This window comes from Lacerta agilis, chromosome 12 (assembly GCF_009819535.1).
Source record: "Lacerta agilis isolate rLacAgi1 chromosome 12, rLacAgi1.pri, whole genome shotgun sequence".
Taxonomy (NCBI): domain Eukaryota; kingdom Metazoa; phylum Chordata; class Lepidosauria; order Squamata; family Lacertidae; genus Lacerta; species Lacerta agilis.
In genome coordinates this window covers 36,995,692-37,019,420 of record NC_046323.1, presented here as the reverse complement: position 1 = coordinate 37,019,420, position 23,729 = coordinate 36,995,692, and the positions used below count along the sequence as shown (strand labels likewise).

Below are 23,729 nucleotides of genomic sequence, written 5' to 3'. Positions count from 1 at the left end.
GGAGCCCGGCTTAGAGCTGGAGGGGGAGGAGGAAGGCCGCCTTGCTTCCCGCGTCTCTCTCCAGAAGAGCCGCCTCTGGGTTTATGCCGCGTTTCCTCCTGCGCCTTTAAAGCAGGTGCGGCCCAGGCAGAGGTCCCACAGGTGAAGTTGTTATCCTCGGGCGCCTGGGCTTCTTTGGTGGCAGGAGGTGCTGCTTCGCCCTCTGAGTTTCCCCTGCCTGGTTGTGCAAAGAGCATCATGGGTGCAGAGGAGGTTTACAGGCATCCCTTACTTTAAAGGTTCTTCCTTTGTGGCCATTGCCTTGTTCTTTATATCTGAGGACAAGTAGGGACTTTTATCCCATATTTATTTCCCACAGGTGAAGTGGCCCTCTGGTGCCGGTGCTTTGGTGGCAGGAGGTGCTGGTTCGCTCACTGAGTTTCCCCTGCCTGTGCAAAGAGCATCATGGGTGCAGAGTAATAGTAATAATAATAATAATAATAATTTATACCCTGCCCATATGGCTGGGTTTCCCCAGTCACTCTGGGCAGCTTCCAACAGGATATTAAAAACCAAAAACATTAAACATTAAAAATGTCCCTAAACAGGGCTGCCTTCAGATGTCTTCTAAAAGTCAGGTAGTTGTTTATTTCCTTGACATCTGATGGGAGGGTGTTCCACAGGGCAGGTGCCATTACCGAGAAGGCCCTCTGCCTGGTTCCCTGTAACCTCACTTCTCGCAGTGAGGGAACCGCCAGAAGGCCGTTGGAGCTGGACCTCTGTCCATGCTGAACGATGGAGGTGGAGACGCTCCTTCAGGTATACTGAACCAAGGCTGTTTAGGGCTTTAAAGGTCAGCACCAACACTTTGAATTGTTTTGAATTGAGGAGGGTTATAGGCATCCTTACTTTAAAGGTTCTTCCTTTGTGGCCCATTGTGGTGTTCTTATATTTTAGGACAAGTTGGACTTTGATTCCATATTATTTCCTTCTTTGACGTTCCGCCTTTCCTCCCAAGGCAGCATGCATATATGGCTGTCTTCCTACTTCATTTTGTTCTCACGACTCTTGTGAGTTGAGTTAGGCTGAGAGAAAATGGATTACCTCAAGGTCACCCTGTCAAGCTTCATGGCGGAATGAGGATTTGAACTCAGGCCTTCCCACTCCCAAGCCAGCGAAAGTTGCTGGCGGATAGTTGCCTCTGTGATCTTGAGAACAAAAAAAGACTTTAAAAAAGAAAATTCCCAGGATCATCCTTTGCCAAATAATGTGAAATAATTTTCAATGGCTTTATATATATATATATATATATATATATATATATATATATATATATATATATATATACACCGTATATATATATATATGGAAGTGTTGAAGGGCTATTTTCCTGAATGTGAAAGGTTTTGTGCTAAAACCATGGCTTCACTGTAATTGTATCTCTCCCTTTTTTTAGTTCCATAGAAAGTTGAGACCTCATTAAGAAAAGTTCTAGGACTCAGTATGTCAAGGTATGGTGTAGCTCTGGCGTTTCCCATTTGGTTAATGCTGGTATGTCAGTCTGGATGCTGCCTCGTGGACTATATAACTGCTGCAAGTGGTTTTAGCCATGTGCATGATTACATCAACAAATCAAACTGGGATCAAGACTATTGTGAAAGAAAAAGGAAATTATCTCATTTTGGTGGCTGGAGACTTTCCACAGAAAAATTCACAGGTACTTTTCAACCAGTGGTATACTAATATAATATTTTGCATACAGCATATTAAAAAGAAAAACTGGGCAGAATTACTTGTAAAGATCACCTTATCTGGATGAACTTATTGCCTGATTACATAATAGCTGAACACCAGAGAGAATTAGGTGTGCTTAAGTTTCACCGGAACCAGAAAAAATTATTTTCGGGACCAATTGATTTAAATGTGATTTAAACATGGGTCCCAAAAACTCAGGTGGGCATAGTCCGCCATATATTGTGGTCTCAGCCAACCTCCCAAATCTTCCAGGAACTGGAGAGAGGATCTTCTTTAATTTGCTGAGTACAGAGGAGATAAGAAATACTTTCTTTTCTTACTTTTTCCAATGCAAGCTTTGGGGAAGGATGCTGCCAGGTGTTCTGCTTAACAGATGACAGGGACACTTGTTAGTGGCAAATGAGTTTGCAGCCACTGCTGCATTTAAGTGTGAGTCACTTTCCCTGGGTTGGGATCAACAGCACTACTTGTTAATACATATTTCGAGTAGCAGTAATTCAGTAGGTAAAACTCTGTTGGTTTTCATTGTCAAACTCCACATCATTAGATATAGTTCACAAACAGGAATCTGTTGTTTTTAGTCAAATGACTAAAACAGCTAGTCCTCTGGAATGGTATGTGAAAACATTTTGCTTATTCCTTTTAGCCACACTTCCCATTGATCATATTCAAGAGAATTATGTTCGTGAAGTGCGAGACGTCATTTTTTCATTTGTCTACCCTACACCATTTAAATCCAGAGTTCTGCTTGTAGCTGTCTCAAAGGTTAGGCTTCATTTTATTTATTTGGAACTCCTTTAAATGTGTGATACAAAGTTGCTGATTTGCAACTTTTAGAAAATATCAGTAGTCTATTGAGTACACAAAATATAAGCTGCATAGCATATTGAATAGAATTATATTGCGGCCCAGTTTGCATTGGGCGTATTGAACTTCTTCATTTGCCATTCAACTCCTTGCCAGAAAACTTTCTAGAACATTTGCGGAGATCCCTTAAAATTCCCCCACCTCTGTGCTGGTGGAACTCAGTGCTTAGGACGTAGGTGTGGAAGTAATTATTCTTTATCTTATAGAAGAGATCACACACCACCCTTTTTTATTCTTTCTCACCTCCCTTTTCACTTCACATCTATGCCCCAAGGCTTCAAACTGAGTAATTTATTGAGTTTACTCAAGTCCAAAGCTCCAATGACACACGAAAGATTTGTACTGCGTGTACTCCAGCTCATGAACACCTCCAGGGTTCATGTGTTATTCCTGCCTCTTTCCCTTCTCATACAACAGGCATGTCCAACTCCCAAGAGACTGTGATCTACTCCCACTATAAAAAAACAACAACTGGCAGTTATCTACCCATTGGATTGACCAAAGTTGTTGAGCTTTTTGGGGATGAAGACACAAAATGGGAAGATCAATCAGGATCATGCGATCGACCAAGAACACATCGTGATCGACCAGTACATTGCAATCAACCTGTTGGACATGCCTGTCACACAAGCACTGCACCTCTCTTCCTTGCTGTTTGGCACTACACCCGCATTGGAGTTTTCACCACAGTTAGCACCAAACCAGTTTGCAACCACAGGTGAAAAAAGATGTGTAAACTCTGATTTTTTAAAAGGTGTGATGCTAATCAGCATTGTTTCCAAAATAAAAGGGGATGGGGAAAGGTCTCTATTACAGGGGAAGAGGGGTGTGTGTGAGCCCAGTGAGTGCACTCCCTAATCTCCTTAATTTTTATGGGGCCTGATTTTCATATTCCACAAGCTGTTGATGGAAAGGATGCTTTTTTATTTTACTATAATTACAACTAAGAGTAAAAGAAAAAGACTACACCACTGGTGGAGTACAGAGAGGAGGTGCCACATGGCTCTTTGGCAACTGTTGTGCTGAAAATGTGACATGAATTTCCATTTGAGTCTGGGTGCATCACTTTTTTGTGTATTAAGTGCTTTACAATTCTCATCCCATTAAGCCCACACAGTAATCCTATGAGTGAAGCTGAGGACGCTGAACTTTAGCACTGGAGATGCTCCAGCTTCTCACATAATTGCAAACCTATTGCAGTGACTAAATGCAGTGCCCAACTGTTGCTAGCCTTGCCCTAAACAATAGATGGATTCAGCTCATCTGTGTTATTGATAAATAGAATGTGTGTTATGAGAGGAGGGAGGAGTAGCAGCCGGACAGTCTCTTGTATTGCTGGTGTGTTCAGTGTGTTGTCATTCTCCCTCCAGGAAGTCTTGGAAGATATTTTGGACCTGGATGTGTCCATCTCAGACTCGGAGGATTTTATACAGCTTGTCACTGGTGCAAAAATTGCCTTGGGATCTCTGCCTCTAGCCCACAGATATGGTGGCCATCAGGTCAATAATAATACTTGCTCTATCTTACATGAGCTTTAGCTCCTCTGCCTTGACTTACCGTCTGCAAATATTTCAGCAACTCCATCTCTGATTCCTATTATTGCCATAATTCTCTGTCATGATAGAACAGAACAAAATATAACTTGGCTAACGCTGCTCCAATCTGTTGCTATGTCTCTGAAACATGCTTGTAGGAAATTTGCAAGACTTGTTTTTCTATCATGTTGAATCTCACCATCACCAGAAGATTTAGGAATGATTTTCCAGTTATAAATCTGCTGTAAATAATACCAAATAGTGACTTGGATTTTTTTTTCCTTGTTAGTTTGGTAGCTGGGCAGGTCAGCTGGGTGATGGAAGAGCCCATTTGATTGGTGTTTATACAAACAGGTACTGCATTCTTCTTTTTGAATAGTTGGTCTCTAAATGATATATGGCTGGCACTGATCTTTCAGAAAGTACATTAAGAAATATTACTACTGATAATTAAAATACTTGGGCTGGAATAACTTACTGGCCAGATGCAAATGCTGTAATTTGCTGTTTGTTCTGATTTAAAGCTAAGGAGCAGGTTTTGTGGCTGTCAAATCCCTGGCTCCAAATGAATTAGGTGCTGGTCTTCCACGGAGACGCACTTTACACCCACCCTCATCAGCTGACATCCAAGCGTTGTCAGGGGATTTTTTTTTTAAGGGTAACCAAATTTGTTGAGCTTTATTGAGGCGAATTCCAGGACATGTCCTGGAAAATCAGGGTATGTGGCAGCCCTACCCAGGCCCTGATTTATAGTGTTCATGGCTAAGGGAAGATTTAAATCTGGGACTTCCAGGCTCACATCCTTATCTACTGCACTTTGTCAATTCTCAATATTACTAATGCCAATGGTTTTTTGCAGGTTTGGTGACAGTTGGGAACTGCAGCTGAAAGGTTCAGGAAGGACTCCGTACTCCAGGTTTGTCATGTGCTTTGTGTATTATTCTGTATTAACTCTTGAAACCTCTTGGTCTTGTTTTGTTTAATTTAATTCTGAAATTGAAACCTTTTTATTTCAATGACTTTGGCCAGCTTAAAAAAACACCCCAACCTCAAAACACAAGGTTATCTGTCTGCATGAAATTGTAGCATGTAGCACCCCTTTGTTCAAGTCATCAGGAGCAAAATAATTTTGCCTTATGTTTTGACGATCACTGCCGTAACCTATTTATTTATTTATTTATTTAAGAAGGACCAGATAAATTAATGGGCCCTAGGTCAATTAGTCAGCATCAACCTAGATAGCTAGAAGGCTGCATACCTCTTAACGTTAACAACCGGGAGGTAACATCATACCACTTTGGGGGAGCTCTTACTGTCTTGCATTGCCCGGGAATTAGGGGAAATCACATTAATGCTGAGCAGGGAACTATAGGAGTCCTGAGGATTTTGGAGGATTTGTGGAGGTATGCAGGTTCTTTATAGTAAGTGGGGTAGGGCCAGGGGAGGGTGTAATGTAACATCTGATTTCATTTGAACATGTTTCTTAGGATGATATTAGTTGCACGCTTGCTATCTTTTTAAGAGCTGAAACTGCTATTCTCTGGTAGAAATAAGGACTCACATGCAGCTTTTAAATTCCTGCTTTATATGATGTCTATGCCTGGCAAGAGGTTTCCAAGCGTTTTTTGCTGGAACAAGTTTAGCCTAGCATGGCAAAATTAAAACACCAGGAGCTGGAAGATAGTTCAAATGATAGGGGCCGCTTACCTGTAAGTGGCGGTTGCAGCCCAGCGTGGGCCACAGTGGTGCCAAAGCGTTCACTGATTTCAGGTACACACCCAATGCCTATGCCAAGACCTACTTACATCTGTAATCAATAAAGTTGTGGCCTATTTAATCCCAAAGCGATTGCCATGTGATTCTTTCCTCTTCTCACGTTAGCTTATAAAACCTAGTTTAGAAAAAGAACTACCATGCTTCCTTCTCTGCAAGCTCCCTGTTCTGTTTTGTGCCACACACTGTCTTCTGAATTGTGCAAAGCATGGTAATTTTGGGGTGAATTGGACTTTCAGCTGTTTGATTTTACCATCCTGCATTTCCTGAGCATCACTCAGATTCGCTCAGGGCCTATGGTGCCAAACATTACATCAAACTAAGGATAGGTAAATTGATGCCATCTTTGCAAGTTTTCCATTTTCTGGAATTTCACATTAATCTACAAACTTTTTTTTAAAGCTTCTCTCAAAATCCATTTATAAACATGTATTTCCTATTTTTCCCTACTTAAGAGGAGATCTTTATCCTAGTTTTAACTGGCTTTCTATATAGAATTACATAGAATCATGGAGTAGGAAGGAACCACAAGGGTCCAACCCCCTGCAATGCAGGAATCTCCTGCCCAACACAGGGCTCATACCCGCAACCTTGTTTTAAACTGTTTAATAGATAACACGTGCTTTCATTTTCTTAATACAGTGGTACCCTGGGTTATGTACGCGATCTGTTCCGGGTCGTGGTACATAATGCGGGCGTGCATATCACGAACACACGAAAAAGAAACAAAAAACCTGGAAGAAGCGCAATTTGAGTGCTTCTGTGCATGCGCGAAGTGTACAGAATGCTTCTGCGTATCCGGGGGTCGTGCATGCTCCGGAAACACTTCCGGGTTGCGGGCGTTCGCAACTCGAATGTCCGCAACACGGGGGGTGCGTAATCCGGGGTACCACTGTACACTTTTCTTGTTTGGTGGTTGTAATAGTTTTATTTGTTTTATAATTTATACTTTATTGTTGTGATCCATCCTGGGACGTTGCAGTGAAGGACGGGTAATAAATCTAATAAGTAAAAATTATTTTTAAATATGTATTTTGATGTGTTTTAACTTCCATGAAATGCATTGCAGCATTAGGAGAAATGTGTAGTCTGTGGATAGTTGATCCACACATTAATCCGAGAGATGTTGATCATATCACTTCGTGTAGGAAGTTGCCAAGATGAAGTTCCTCAATCGTCCCTATATCAGAATTCCCTGCCCACTCAAGCATTTTCTTTTTTCTCTTCCTAATTCAAAAGGAAAGGATAGCATTTATATTCCTAGTTTTCTTCTCCATAGGAATGGGGACGGCAGAGCTGTGCTCCACTCTTCTGTTCGAGAATTCTTAGGAAGTGAGGCTATGCATTATCTTGGCATTCCTACAAGCAGAGCAGCTAGGTACTGTATCCATGTTTGTACTTTCTTTAGAATTTGATCTGATGCTTACTTGATTCCACTGACATCAGGAGGAGACCACTCATGTACTTTTTACAGTAAGTGTCTTGTGGGCTTCTTGGCTTGTGCCCGAGAAATCCAATCTGCCTTCTGCTCAATCTTTGTAAATATGAAGTAGATTTTGTTTGTATGAGTGTTATGCTCGCCTGCCAGGTACAGTGTGTGATGTAATTTCTCGTGGAGTGCAACACCTCCCCCTCATTCATTTACTGCCATTTTGTGACCATGGTTTTGTTTAGCTTTTACACTTTTCACAAAGTTGAAAAGAGTTAGCAAACAGCAGCTCCACGCTACTTCACAAACAAATATACCCACAACGTCACTGGCTGTGTTTGACTATATAAATTCTTTATACATCATATAAATGTAACTCACACAACTCTTTTCACATTATCTAATTGAGTAGAAACAATTAAGGACCAACATTTAGAACATGAAATACAAACAGATCAGTTCTTATATACGTAATATGTCCAAATAGAAGCTCTTGTGTAGCACATATGTACAAATGAATCAGTTATTTTTTAACTTAATGTCCAAATAAAAGTTTTTTATGTTCCATGTATGTCTTAGTGAATACAAGTGTCAAACGTAACGACTTTAAGAGAGCAGTACTTGCAAAAGATGAACTTTTCTTTGTAATGTTCCACATCTGCCTTTGCAAAGTATGGTTGTTGTATGCAACTGTTGTATGTAGGTATCAGACGAAGGATAAGAAAGATCTTAACATGTGCATTTGCAAAATAGTTGTTGAATTTACATAACTATTGGTTTTATAGTGTTGTGTAAGTTGACATTACCACGCTACTTCACTGCAACTCCCTCTGTTATTGCACTTGAGATGCCTTGCTGTTGTTGCCGAATTGTTAAGTGTGTGATATTGCTGACATTCGGTGGGCATTCATTGTGTGGTTATGAAGGCCCTTTCTGATTGCCTGTGCAGGTTTTTGGCTTGCTGTGAACATGCAGAACTCTCTCTCCAGCACCAATCAGGAAACAACTTTTTGCTTGTAGAAGAGACCCTTTACAAATGACCTATTGGAAAGCCTGCTTAATTGCTTTGGCAAATGGTCTTGCAAACTCAGTGACTGATGCAAAACCCATTAGGCTGTCTGGATGAGCATGAAATCTTGTAGCAATGTTACGACCATCCTTGGACGCTGCTTTGACAGGCTGTGTGATTCAAAGACAATAGCCAGCGTGAACTTGGTGTACCAAGTCCGCTGAGTTCAGGAGATTACTTGGCCTTCGTGCTCAGCCTGCTGTTTTTGAAGCTCTTGATGTGCTGGTAGGGCCGTGTGGGGGAGGATGGCAGTACTCCAGAAAGCTTTCCAGACTTCTTTTCATAACTATTTAACTCAAATGACCCCAGCTGATCACTAGATTGCTGGCAATAGGAAGCTGTCATATCTCAGCTCTTACAGTTAATTGACAAAGTTCTTGCTGAGTCTTGGCAGAAGTGTGGGAAAGAGCATGTAATTTATCCAAGAGCACCCTGGAGATGGGCCCACTCTATTAGCTCTCTGTGTTCCTGTGTTGCCAACAGGAAGCTCCATTCACAGTGATGCTAGAAGGGAAAACATTCTTATGTGGAACCTTCATGCTTTGAAGATTGGGGTTTCTGGAACAGAGTACAGGAAGTCAGTGGAGTGAAGCAGCACACATGGTGTTGGGTGATGAATGTTCATGGTGTGCTCCAGACTGATCATAGGATGCTTAAGCACTGCAAGTGTAGGGAGCTGGGAGCAAGGAATATGTTTCCCCCAAAATTTTAGCACTTGTTTTTAGGCATCCGTGGTGACATCTGCCTCTATCTGCACCTGTTCTTAGAGACATAGGAACTGGTGCATCTACCAGTGTGCTTCTACGGCAGAGAACTGGTTTTGAAAGGTCCAGAACTTGAAATCCCATCTTCCTTATAGCTTCAATTGGAGGTCTTAGGCAAACAATCAAACTGGTAAAATGGGATTAATCACGAAGAAAGGCTTGCAAAGCAATTGAAGTACAAATATGGCAAACAATAATCACAAATGCAGGTAGTAACATCTCCCTTTGGTTTGCTCCTTCCCCTTCTGCCATATGTTGCCAAACAACTTTTATATGAATGGCCTGGATTGAAGACATCCATAACAGCTTGATAAGCAAAAAATAACAATGTTGAAGTGCTTTCTGCATAGTTACAGAAGTATAGGGTTGTTTGTGCCACCACATTTCTACCATCCTGTCCCTCCTGTGTGTAGGTTTGTATGAAGAAATGTAAACTGATAAGGCATCTTCTTTGCATGCAGATGGTCACAGATTCAGTCACTGGCACCACCAGGCAGGGCTGGGAATGTTCCCTGTTTGAAACCCTCAAGAGCTGCTCCCAGTCAGTGTAGGCAATGCTAGCTAGATTGACCAGTGGTCTGACTCAGTTTAAAACTGCTTCTTATGTCAAGCAGCTTTAAGGTGTTTCATACTAACGGCTCCTTTTCTCTTTTTGCACAGTTTAGTTGTGAGTGACGACGACGTGTGGAGGGATCGGTTCTACAATGGGAATGTTAAAAAAGAAAGAGGTAACTCCTGCATTTCAGATTACTATTTGGAATACTGTCATTGTATCAGACTCATTTATGAGAAAATACAAAACACAGTTATATAGGAAAAAGAAAAAGAATGTAGAAAGAATAACTAAGAAGACCCTTTATCACATTTATGTTGTACAATTCATATCATTTATCCACACATAGCAAGGCAGATTCCCCCAGCTCTCACCTGTGTGTTTACTTCTTCTCCCAGGCTCCCACCCTGAGAGATCCTTCCTACCCTGCCTTTTTGTGCAGATACCAGTACTTCCCACCTCCAACTGTCTTGTTCCTGTGTATACCCTTCTTAATTCACAATAAAGGATTCTTGTTATAAGCTAAAAAGAAAAAGGAACTCCTTCCTCCCTAACAGTTATCTATAAAAGCATTTATTCTAAATATTTAACATAAGCACTCCAGAAAAATCACAGCTGGATTTAAAATTGTCTTTTTCCCCCCTTCAGCAAGATTTTTACCTAGATTTCCCTCCCAAGCCAAGCGCTAAGATTTTTACCACTCAGACAGCACAATAGGACTCTCACAGTAATTTTCTAATAATACAAATTTGTATTCATCCAGTTTCTATGCCCAATTTCTTATAAATCCTTTTAAAAACAGTTCCAACAGATCTCTTCCAAGCCACGACCCAAAATTCTTGTCTGTTTTAGACTGTTTTGTTTGCTGACTACTTCTTCTTTGTATGCTACTGTTCTCTTATATTTGTCAGCTTTGAAAGTCATCACTTGGCAAAGCCATAGTTAAGATTAACCACAGTACAGAGTCCAGATGTATTGCTAACCTGTGATTAATCAAAAGTTAAAAGAGACAGCATGCCTCTGCTCCATCCATTGAAGTGAGTGGGCGAATCTACAAGCACAGAAGTTCTGAGTGCAAATGGAAGCACATCTAGGGCTCTGGAACAGAGTGCATTTTTATTTATTGACATGCATATACTTGTATTCCAGGTGCTATAGTTCTGCGTGTTGCCAAATCATGGTTTCGAATAGGATCATTAGAAATTTTAGCTCATTCTGGAGAACTGGATTTGTTAAGGTTAGAATTAAAGTATTTATTTATTGGATCAGTTTTTACTTCTGGATAATTTAATAAAATAGTGGGGTTCTAAAAGGCTACATATGCACAGGGACCTTTCAGCCTTCCCCTTCTTAACACAGGCTTGTGCATCTCCTGAAAATCTGGCCCAAAAGATTAGGGGAACTCTGTAGACAGGCATTATATGATGTACAGGGGACTGCCACCATATGGGAATATTAGAATAAAACACATACTTGCATGGGGCAGTACATGGAAATGCTTAGCACTTGCACACAGGCCTCTTTGGATTCTGACCAATATAAATGTTGAAAAGAATTTCAGAGTTTTAGATACCAGTTCTTTGGCACACACACAGATGTACCTGCATCCTGTTTGCACACAGGCGTTGGATAGATTTGCAGCCCTCCAAAGTACTAATTTATGGGCGCTGGTAACATGCAATTCCATTTTAAATTGTGGAATGTCTTTCACAATACAGAGTTATTGTAAAAAATGTGTATGGCAAATATTTTTCCCTGTATAGAGGCCATTGCATATACTTGATACTATGTTTTCTATGAGTCAGTGTTGAAATAAGCATTTACAACTACAGCAAATTATTGTATGGCCTGTGAAGTCACTAATAATATTGGGCTTTTTATGAGATACTAAAGGGCTCGCATTCATCCATTGGGTTTTGTGTGTGGTTTTTTTTTAAATAGCACAGGCGTCCGTCCCCCCCCCAACTCAGTGCTATTTCAGTTGTGTTTTACAGCTCCTCTCAGTTTCAAAAGTCTTTTGTCATGCTGCAATTCAAAAACATCCAAGTCCAGAACACCCATAGCCAAGTGGAACAGATTGAGCACTTGGATCCTGACCCAAAACAATTTGTTCAACTGTATATGGATTGTTGCATGGATTCAAACATAGAAGGCTAGAAAATTTCCAAGAGCCAGCATCAGATTTTCAGGTGCCAGTCTTGTACAAGGAGTGGGGAAATGCAAAACATTTAGTTGATAGTTCAATAGTATAAAATGTAGTGCTAGCAGGCACCTGGGTGTTATCTCTCAAAAGTCTCCAAAACCACACTGCTGTTCCATCCCAATAAGATATAAAATCTCACTTGAGGGAACCACGTGGCTAAAAACTTAGTATGGACTTGCAATCTGGCTATAGAAAAAAAATACTTCTTATTTAACTTTTGTAGGTAGGCGTAGGCACCTAAAGGAATATTTCCAGGTATCAGATATAATCTTAAACAGAGTAATTCCTTCAGTGTTGTTTCAAAATTGTCTCTGATGAAGAAACTTTTCATTTGTAATTTAGGATGCTGTTAGACCATATCATAGATGAGCACTTTCCATCAATAGACATGAATGATTCAAACAGATACCTGGTAAGTCTTTGTGCTTCTGTGAACACAGCAACGACAACAACAAAAGAACAATATGTAATCTATGATTTACTGACAAATCCAAACTTGCCTTCGAATTAAAAAGGCAACAGAACATAGTGTGTGCTGTCTATTATTTCTGCTTAATATGTATTTAGCAATAACATATAACGAATGCAGAAGTGACATCATCTCTATCCAGGAGGTTTACAGTTTATGGACCAAACTAGACATGATGTGGGAAAAGCATGGTCAGTTTCTTCTTGTTTATTTTTTTATTAGAAACCCCCATTAGCCCTTTGAAGAATGTGGAAGTAGCACTGGGGAAAGATTGTTTAACTTTGTCTTGGGCACTGTTTTCTCAGGGCTCATCCACATTCTATTTGTCCTGTTCCCGCTACCCTACCCCAATTTGTCCTGTGATTTCTAGACACAGAAAACCTGGCTGACAATTGTTCCATTTCAGCGGTAAACAGGGACAAAAGGAAAACCTACTGGACCTGAACCTACAAATCATGGACCTGAGCCTACAAATCATGGGACATGTGGAAGTGTAGATGACCCCCCTCCCCAGTCTCAGCTCCTTCTTCCCCCATGAAAAGCAAAAACCCTGCTCTTAGTTTTCCTGGGACTGCAGAACTGAAGGGTAACACAGCTCCACGTTAGTGTCTAAACCACTCCTGAAAAATATATTTGTATGTTTCCCCATCTTGGGCCCTGCACAATTTTCTTAAAACAACTTTCATGGTAAAACTGTGTTTGATTTCAGGCCTTCTTCTCTAGAGTAGTGTCTGAGACTGCAGGTCTGATTGCCTTGTGGATGTCAGTAGGCTTTGCTCATGGTGAGATATGTTTTTGGTATCGTGTTGTTGCTTTGTGAGTGAAGGGTATGAAATATTTAGATTCTGTTAAAAAATACAAACAGGGTGTAGTCTTTCCCAATCCACCCCAAAAAAACCTTACATAGTGAGCCTCTTTATAATATGCCAGATCATTGGTCTAGTACAGTCTACACTGACTAGCAGTTGCTCTCCAGGACTTCAACAAAGGTCTGTCCTAGGAGAAGCCAGGGATTGAACCTGAGATCTTTTACCTGCACAGTAACAGCCCTTTCTTACAACCTGGCGCCTGGCTGGCTCCTCATTCCTGAAGAGAGAGAGACCTGTGTCTGTGTCTGTGTGTGTGTGTGTGTGTGTGTACGTGTACGTACGTACGTACTCATTAGTTGCTTCAGCCATTTTGGGACACACATTGGGAGGGTGTCAAAATGGTTGACTAATTACGTGAATAAACCAGATTTGCATGGAATAAAACTAAATAAAGAAAAACATTGGATTGGAGCCAACATAAGCTAGTTGCAGGTAGGCGTCCATGGAAATTAGTGGGATTTAGGTTCGTATTGACTTATCTTTTCACGTTGATTTCAATGGGACCCTAACTTTAAGCTGTTTACAGTTAAGGAAAATACAACATTGTCCGTTTCTAGCAAGGTTGGAAAAAAATATCTATTGGAAAATGGGATTGTACCTCAAGTAAGGTGCATTGCAAAAAACATACTGCTCATTCCATGTAGAACTATATAATAAGAATAAGAATAATTTATTTTTTATATGCCCCCACATCTGACTGGGTTGCCCCAGCCACTCTGGGCAGTTTAACTGTAATAGTAAACTACCTCTTAACTATGGAATGGAGGAATGAACCTGGTTTATAGACTGTAATTCCTGGAGAAATCTGTCAGATAGTAACATACATTTCATTTACCGGTATATGAAATTAGCATTTTCTGGGATATGACACCATGCTGTTTAGATGGCAATGCTGGTCAGTTTCGAGACTGATTTTATTATGGATGCATGCTTTTCTTTTGTGTGTGTGTAGTGATAGATAGATAGATAGTTTTTGTTTTTTATTTTGTATTCTTTTTATATTACATATTGTGTTTTAAGCTGCCTTATGTTCCAATCTGGAGGAAAAGCATACCTGAAATAAATAAATGTTGTTTAATTTTTAGGTGTGTGCAATACAGATAATTTCAGCCTGCTAGCCATAACTATAGATTATGGTCCATTTGGTTTTATGGACTCTTATGACCCAGGTATGTATAGCCTAAGTGAATGCAGTACTATTTTGGGGATATAAAGTATTAAATAATTTAAAAATTACAGAATTTGACTAGATCTGTATGCATTCACTTATAATGCATTGTTTCTTTAATTTCTGGGCTTTATATGGATTTGAGCAGGTAAAAGGATTTAATAGGACTGGAAGAAGTGTAGGAGAAAGGTCAAGGAGATGGGAGTAAGAACTGCTGTTGTGAAGGATCTGTTTTGTTTTTCTGCATTTGAAATAAGAAAATAACTCATTGCCATCTTTAAACTTGTATGCTGACAATGTATCCTTTCCTTTAGCAAATATCAGACCTTGGCTAATCCAATGTAAACTAATATCCTGGTGTTTAGAGACTTATGTTCAAAATATTTTAGTGCCTACAGGACTTTTTGTTAGTTGGCATCAATGCTAAATACGAGTTTACTCAAATATGTTAAGGTTGGTTGTTTATTCTGAATACTACTTTGTTTCAGATTTTGTCCCAAACACATCTGATGATGAAAGACGGTATAAAATAGGAAACCAGGCAAACGTCGGACTGTTTAATCTGAACAAGCTGTTACAGGCTCTAAACCCTTTATTGGCTCCCAGACAAAAGCAGCTGTAAGTAATCCTTAAAAGTGTCTTCATGCTTAAAAGAGCTCGTGAGATGAGACATTCTTTAATGACCATATGTGCTAAACAAAAAAGGAGGGCTTTTGGGATGTGGGGAGTTTGCTTTTTAAATCAAATTATTATTATTATTTAGACCATGCTTGGCTTGCAAAAAAAAAGGAAAATAAAAGATGGCCTTTATGATGGGTGGTAAACGGTCTCTACATAATCACAGAGCTTTTTTCATAAACTGTGCCCCAGTATTGCTGCTGTCAGCCAATCTGGGAAGACAAAACAGAAACATCAGAGAGCCAGGCAAATCCAGGAGGCAGTTTCCATGCTAAAGTTTGTTGGCTGTGGGTTTGAGAGCCAAATGGAAAAGGGGTCTTTAGATCACTAGTATTGTTATACATTATGTGGCTGAAATGCTGCATTGGTTTTTCTAAGAGGAAAAGCTCAAGTGGCCTCATTACAATGAGATGTCACTACCTGGTGTGATAAGCAGTCAACATGTTAATACTCCCCTACCCCTTTTTAGAAAATTGATTTTTAATTTCAAGTAACAAAATATACCCATGCAGTCCCATAAGTGATATGATTCAAACTAATGTAGAAAAGCAGCACCAGGTCTTACATTTACTGACTTACCTGTGCTAGATCTTTCAATGTAACAGCTTCACTGATTATATAATAGTGGCAACAACAAATGAAATGTGAAATGAATATCATGTATTGTTTGTGTAAGGTCCTTGGATGGTTGCTCATGAGAAAGCAGGCAAAACTCCAGCCGTTTCTTTAGTAGTTTTATTGTGCATACTATGTACAGTGCAGAGCTAAAAAGTTCATGTCTGTATCAACCGTCTGCAGAATCCGGGAATGGCCCCTTTCGGTTCTGACCCCAACATAAGAGTTTCGGTATACGAAATCTCCACCTCCCCTCTTTTCGTTTCACCCCCTGCGTACTTGGGGCGACGGAAATAGCGTGTCTCCCTCCTCGCCCGCTGAGCGAGAGGAGTGCAGGGTCTCTCCAACATCCCCAGAGCCTCGGCTCTCCAGCTCCTGAGCTGCCTGCCCCTCCCCACTGAAGACCTCGCTGCTCCCTCCGTTGGACGAGGTGGTGCTACTGGTTAGGTGGGGCTGAGGCTCTCTGTAGCATCCCGAGAGCCCTTAACCACCCTGTGCTGAGCTGGGGATAGTTCCCTGACAGTTTGGAAAATATGCAAAGACGAAAAAGCACAATTCAGTTGCAAAGTAATGTGTTTCCCTTCAGAAAAACAATATAACATTTCTGATTTCTTTAAAAGAATTACAAAACAGAATTATAATCTATGAGTTTTATACAAATCTAATTATTTTGCTGCAACATTTCACATTTTCTCTTAATAGGGCTTCTCAGATACTTGGGGAATACCCAGAACAGTATTATAAACGGTATGTAATGGTTGAAACCCATCTTTTTAAAAGATGTCAGCATCTTAATTTTCAAAAAGTCTCTAGTTTTGTAATATTAATACATTTATTTCCTTAACTCACAGCTTCACAGAACTATTCAAAGCAAAATTAGGTCTCCTAGGCGACAATGAGGATGATAACTATTTGATTGCATTCCTTCTAAAAGTAAGTTTCTTTCCTTGGTTAAATATTTGAGTTGCCCTTCGACAGAAGAACTAAAGCTGAAACTGACAGTAGTCTTTTAATGATTATTAGCTCATGGAAGATACACAAGCGGATTTTACAATGACTTTTTGGGAGCTCAGTGAGATTTCAGAAGACCAGCTGAAGAGCACCAGCATTCCTAAGGTATTTGAGGATACATGTGAACGGTCCTTAAACTTGAATACATCATAATGACATTAAGAAAAAATGCTCATTATTCTTTTAAGATTAAATTGTGAAAGTAGGATTGGTTGGAGACAAATTGAAATTGTGTGCAGGACTGGGTGAAAATGACTGGTTGGATACTGGGTCCTGTTTGTTTTGGGAAGAAAAGGATAGCTGAGCTTAGTAAAACAGCTGCATGTTCCACTGTGGACATTTTTCAGTCTCTGTTTCCATGGCAGCGCATCATGCAGGAATCTGATAGGTAAGCCAAATGGTGGGGGATGGACGGGCCATTATTTGCAATGACAGTTATTACAAAGATTTTGAAGGGTTTGAGAACTTATTTTTGTTAACTCACCTTGATCCTGTATTTTGGTAGTATGTTTCTATTAATAGGTTTAGAATAGATTGGTCCCTTCACCTTGTCTTGATTCTACTTGACCAGTGCAAAGCTATTTGTACATTCACCTCCATGCTAGATGAACTCTACAAAGGAATGCACAGTCTCACCATTAGCAAGAACAGAGTAGTCCCCCAGTATTGAGGAGCTTGAACTGTGGGCTGTTGGGACACATATTGTCCCAGCATTTGAGTTTCTGTGGCTCAACAGAGTGTAGAGGTTCATATGTCAGGAATTAAGTCTCTGCAACCTCGGAATGTGCCTAAACCTCACTTCAACACATGGCCTGACATGTTCACCAGAAGCATAAAGAATATTTTGTTTACATGTTCTGTTTGAGCAATTGAGGGAAGTCACTATCATTGGTGGTGTCAAAGATGGAGCATTGGATACAATAAAAATCCTAGCCCTGGGGATCACTCCCAGATGATAAGCTGTGTGATGCCAGATGTAATATCCTGTATGGTTAAAAAATGACCTGTTCCCAAACAAGGATTTTATATATATTCCGTTTTTTGTGGAAAGAATTTGCCAGTGGCAAGTTATGTTCCCTTGCAGATAGTTCTTACTTATTTCCAGAGAGGATCAATGGCCAAAATCCAGCACGAATATTGCAAGAATCATAACTCAACCCATCTTCCTTGCAAGAAGTTTTGCTTCCTCCCAAACCAGCATGTTTGCCATTCATATACAGTATCCCAAAACAATTGTCTTGTATGCCTTCATATGATTTATAGGCAGGTTTCCAAAATATTTAAATTACTTATTCTGGGGAACTATTTTTTGCTAGTGTGTGATTTTTTGCCTAGTGAAATGATTCCCATAGCTGATACAGTAATACACACAGAAACCACACTTCCTGGCCTAAGGAACAGATTTTACCTTAGCTTGGTACAGTACTGTTGTAGATCATCAGAAGTATTTGTGGAGAGTATATCACTACTGTATGCTACCCAAACTGCTGCATGTTATCCATATATTGGAAAGTGATTTGTGTATTATTATTGATGTTAAGTAATAGTGTGTGATCAATTATTTCCATGTAGGAATTTTGGGCTCTGCAAGATGTGGCTAAACACAAGCTCTTTTCAAGCTGGGTTATGTTGTACCTCTTAAGGTTAAAAAGGTAAAGAAATGCCATTCTGGACACTTGCAGGTGGAGGGAATTTCAAATTTCACTGGACTCCCCCCTCCCCCTCCCAGTACTGGCTAGATATTAGCATTGAAGAAAAAATAATCCTAAAATGTGTTTCTCCTCTGTGAAAATAATGCTGTGTAAAACTGAAAAATATGTGCATCAGATACCTTTCTTTCAGATGATCATACTCATTATTGACAGGTTGGTCCTTTGATTTCTCCCAACCCTGGCAAAAAATACACAAATTCTAACCCAATTAATGCAAGCAGAAGAAATTCAATTAAGCAAACTTAGTAGTTATATGAGAATGTTGAAGAGCTAGGATGGGAGGTGGGGAAGTGCAAATAAATAATACCAGTGGGGCCAATCTTTCCTTTGTCCCACTGTGTTCTTGAAGTTCTTTGTTGGGCTTGCAATAACTCCTGTCTGAAATCATGGTAGTTTTGTAGCATTGTCAGTGTACTGTGCTAGACTGACCAATGGCCTAACCGTGTATAAGACAACTTAGGGTTTTGCTGATAATACCCTTTGGTCTATCCATACCAGTCATCAAATCCATATAAAAGGATCTGTAGGAAAGGCATCCCTCATGATTCCCCCCTCCCCACCGCCCAGATTTACAAATTTGAGCATTTTCCTTCCCAACAATTGATACATATTTTTTGGAGTTGCCTTTTAGTGGGCAGTGCATGTTCAAGTCTGTGCATTGTGTATTAAGTGTTTTATGTATTGAGACTTCTGTATGAAATAAGACTGAATATTTAAAACAGTAGATTCCATAGGCATATTCAGTGCTTTTTTCCAGGGGCATACCCCTAAACATTTTGTTAATCTTTGTACTTTTGTCAATTTACTGTATTTATTTTTTTCCAATTTGAACTATAAAATGGTGGGTTTCTTGAGTCAAAATGAGAGTACCCCTAAATATTTTTTTTAGAAAAAAAGCACTGGGCATATTCCATGACCATCAGTTTCTGGTCATGAAGAATACAAACTGTTGTGAAACCTGCATCATTCATTTTCCCATACTTTATTAATGATGCATTTTTTGAATTCTTTATTAATGTTGTCTTGGAAAAATAGCAAGTAGTGTATCAGTTAAATGCAGAATTGTAGACATGGGATGGAGGCTGTGGTTCAGACGTAACAATCTTAATAAACCATGGTTTATTCAGAGCCTTATCAAGTATCCTATTTAATAAATCAAGCTTTAGCCACGGTTTTCCAGTTCAGGTGTAATGCCAAATGTGATTGAAACAAACAATAATGGAAGCACTAAGGCTGCTGGACAAGGGGAAAGACAAAGGAGAAGTGCATGGGCCTGATGCTTATTCTCAGTGTAATAAACCATGGTTTATCCACCTGAGATCAATATGTTTGAACCAGCCCAGAGCAAGAGGCACAAACTAATCTTCATGACCCTGTTTTGTCTGTACAATATAGGAACTCGGGCGATTCTGATTCCAAGCGAAGCAAAAGAATGATGAGTGAGTGAGTCAGTAATTTATTTTCTTCTCAACAATTAAGTCGCATGCCCTTTCTGTAGGCCAGATATTTATTTCAATAATTGTTTAACTGATGTGACATTATATTGGGTTTCCAAGCACCTTAAAGTTGACTCTTGTGATTTCCATTCCCTGAGGGCAAACACCCCCCCCACTCCTGAGTTCCCACGTACTTTACACCCATGTAGAATATGCCATGTGTGCAGTAGGTATCAGGCTGGGACCTAGAGTGCTAACATATCACATATACCATATACTTGTTTCCCTAGAGCTAACTCTGCTGGGGTGGGACTTGAAAACCAGTAGCCCCTTCCTCTAGGCTCTCTTGAGACAGAAATAATTGCCAGTTCGGGGAAAGTGAGCAATTTTACCTGCCTCGGTGGCACACCAATGTAGATCAGGTGTGAGGCACCTTTTGCCTTCTAGGTGTTGTTGGACTACAACTCCCATGAGCCCCAGCAAGCATGGCTAATAGTCAGGGATGATGACCAGCAACACATGGCAGTCCAAAGACTCCCCACACAATCTTCATCCTGCTGTGTTCACAACCATACTGCCACCAGTCTGGTTTTCTAGGTTTAGTGATTTGGTTATAAAAACTAATCTAGCAAGACTAGACTACAGAGCTCTGCCTGAGATCTTAGAGAGCACTGCTGGATGAGGTACACTGGACTGGATGGATCAGTGATCTCACTCGGTACATGACTCCTTATAACTTTGTCACTGGAGCTCCTAAACCAGAATAACTCCAGGTTTTCTGCACTAATTATTTCCCATGGGATAAGGTGGTAAACATAAGGGTTGGTTTGTTTGAGCAGCACTTTGAAGCATTTGGGAAAATAGCTTTGAATAGGAAAGCTTCATATAGCTATAATTATGCTGCAGCTATATGTGCCTCTCAATGCTGCTTACCATATTGGATATAAAAAGAAACAGATTTGCCTTCATCTCCAAAATTCATTCATCTGCCCTGCTGGTCCTGAAGAATAACAGGACTTAAAACACAGATAGTTGAGCAAGCACCATCAGGTATATATTAATGTTGTATATTAATGACATTAATCTGCCAGGATTGCAGGCTTGTATTGGTTTTTCATTCCATATCAGAAGCAGGTAATTGTTACTGCATTCAGCTTCAGGATACCTCCAAGATCAGATCCTGGAATACCTGATGTGATCAGAGGCATTCATTATATCACAGGGAACAACCGCAACAGAGGGTGGTTGCTCCCATGTCTGGCTTCTGGGCTTTGCGTAAGCATCTGTCCCAATATTACCAGACACACACTTGATAATTAAAGTATCGGTCTGTTTACAAGAATCTCCACGTACCCACAATTCAGTGTAAACCTCTTCGTAGATGAGCATTTATTGTTCTGGTGGATAGATTTGGTGGTTTCATTTTCAAATGCTGTCGGACTTCTAAACCTAACCAGTTTGAGACAAGTTCGAGAAAAAAATAGGGCTGATTCAGGAGTTGCAACAAATCTTTGATTGTGATTATGTTCCTTCCAAACATTTGTTACATACACCGTGAACATCCCTGAGTGCCTTACTCGTTAAGTTTTAATTTAAAGGGATTTGAAAGTGGCCACCTTCAAAATTCTCTTTCTAGCGGTGGGAAAACAAAAGGTGCATTCTTCTGCTTAAGAATGGGAATTCTGTGCTACTTTTAAAAAGTAAAAGTGTAATATATTAAAAAATTGTATAACCTAGAAATAAGGATTGAGGATGAAAGAAGCCCGTCATAAATTGTCACCTTTTAAATATTCAGATTCAGGAAAACTTGGGAACACTCTTTTCCTGCACTAGTGCAGCTGTAAGTTGTTGTGTTGTGATAATACAGGCAACATCACACTTAATTCTAGGCACTCTGAGAGTAGCAGGGTGGTGAAGGAGTTGTAAGCATGAATTTTTCTTACTGTTTTAATGTCCATTTCTTTCAGATCCTTAATTACTTCCTTGTATCAGTACTAAGAAAAGATGTGGATGTCAGTATAATAAATCTCAAGAGAAAAGCCCCTGCTGTTTTTTTGTATGTGCAAATAGGTTCTTCTTTTTGGCTACAGGTATAAATCCTAGGTACGTGCTCAGAAACTGGATGGCCGAGTCAGCTGCACAAAAGGCAGAAAGGAATGACTTTTCTGAGGTATCTTGCTAACTTGCTTTAACTTTTTATGCTCAAGAGACTAAAGATATAATAATCAAGGAATAGAAGCATAAATGCCAAGCATAAACTCTACAAACCGTTGAGTGAAAAAACCGCTTAATCGTAAACTGTGTAGAAGAGTGTATATAATCATAGAATTGTACAGTTGGGATACAAAGGGTTTGGTCTGTAGTTTTGTCTCTGTATAATGCTTTTTTAAAAAATATTGTTTTACTTTCAGGTCCACCTCTTGCAGCAGGTTTTGCAACACCCCTTTCAGAGGCAGGCAATGGCTGAGAGAGCTGGTTATGCACAACGCCCCCCTGCTTGGGCTAAAGACATTAAAGTCAGTTGTTCATCTTGATGAAAAGAAACTGAGATCAAGATTAAATGAAGGGATATAGCCTTCAATTAATACCAAACGACAATAAAAGGACACATTTAGAATTTTAGTCAATCATGCACTCTGCTCCTATTCCTGTTGTGTCATTCAGTGGCTCAATTCTCCTTTTCCTCTTGCAAGATCATCCTTGTCCTGTTTTGGCTACACCCCTGGTATGCCCAATTACTGAACAATGTTTCCCAACCACATCTATGTAAAATTAGCTGCCTTCTCAGTTTCCTGGTCAGAAGTTCAGTGGCTCCTGCAATTCCCGCAGTCTCCATTTCTCACACTTGAACTTGGTAATGTCAAGGATTTAATTTGGTCTGCATTTTAAATGAATTGATCTGATGCACCCTTCCCAGGCTAATACATGGATTTGAACAGTCTTCCCCCCAATGTGCTGCCAAATCTGTACTACAGTTCTAGCTCAAGAAATAATACCAAACTGTGTAAAAAAAAGTGTATTACTGGGTAAAAAGCATACAAATATGCCAGTTTTCATGCAGTTAAAATCAATAGATTGATACAGAAACAAGTTGGGACATAATTCTGAATCATTTCATACAGAACTGGCATAGACAGGAAAGAGACGAATCCATCCATTCTTATCTGGAATTATTGGAAGCAGAGTTAAGCACTTGTTCCTCTTCCCTCCTTCTTGCCATTTTAATTTCCTTGTAACTAACTCTCTTTGCTCTTGCTGTGCCACAATTATAGGAATTGTTTGTGACAGTCCGTGATTCAGCTTTGTATAAAAGGCACCCCAAATTGTGTAGTTCCGAGGCAGGAGAGTCTGCCTCTTGAGGGTCCCATAAATAACCTTGGCACATGATAATTGGATCTAGAAACCAGATTTCTAGTTTGTTAGAACAACAAAATCTCAACCGATCTGAGAAACATACAAAGTTGACAAAGCGTAGGGCAGTATGGGCAAATAGTTGAATTGCATCAAGCACCGCTTTTCTCATTTCAAGAACATTTTTTGATCTAAGTACCATTTATAGCCAAGGTTCTTCCTGGTGTCTCTGCAACTGTGTTGAAAGATCTGGTTCACAAGCTAGTTCTGCTGGTAAGCCATTTGAGGATTGGCCGTTGACAACTCTCCAAGGGTAGGATTTAGCCTCCATGCTGTCTGTTTATGTTTCCCAATTTTAGGCATAACTGTTGTTCTCCTGAACTGAATGTTCAGAGAAGGAAAGCACTTGCCATTCCAAAGAATGTTTTTCGTATGCATGCGCTACATACATGCTTCAAAACAAACTGTGTTGCTTGTTCATTAACTTTGACAC

The 23,729-nt window shown here is 39.9% G+C and overlaps 1 protein-coding gene across 4 annotated transcripts; it reads left to right on the top strand.

Annotated features, from left to right (window-relative positions):
* Positions 1 to 8: 8 nt before the first annotated feature.
* On the top strand, positions 9 to 22,512 carry LOC117056089 (protein adenylyltransferase SelO-like). 4 transcript variants are annotated; one of them, XR_004427688.1, is made up of 20 exons: positions 10 to 141; positions 1,436 to 1,696; positions 2,381 to 2,499; positions 3,972 to 4,100; positions 4,426 to 4,490; positions 4,996 to 5,052; positions 7,189 to 7,287; positions 9,832 to 9,899; positions 10,874 to 10,961; positions 12,270 to 12,339; positions 13,106 to 13,178; positions 14,351 to 14,434; positions 14,922 to 15,051; positions 16,429 to 16,473; positions 16,578 to 16,659; positions 16,750 to 16,842; positions 18,310 to 18,389; positions 19,845 to 19,892; positions 21,976 to 22,055; positions 22,297 to 22,512. XR_004427688.1 is itself a non-coding variant. In XM_033166161.1 (20 exons), the coding sequence occupies exons 2-20, from the start codon at positions 1,483 to 1,485 to the stop codon at positions 22,417 to 22,419; spliced, it is 1,743 nt and encodes a 580-aa protein (XP_033022052.1). In that variant the 5' UTR covers positions 10 to 141; positions 1,436 to 1,482; the 3' UTR covers positions 22,420 to 22,512. The 4 variants fall into 4 exon arrangements, 3 of the variants coding, with proteins under 3 accessions (XP_033022053.1, XP_033022052.1, XP_033022054.1); XM_033166161.1 differs by having other exon boundaries at positions 19,845 to 19,888; XM_033166162.1 differs by lacking the exon at positions 3,972 to 4,100 and having other exon boundaries at positions 9 to 141; positions 19,845 to 19,888.
* Positions 22,513 to 23,729: the final 1,217 nt, after the last annotated feature.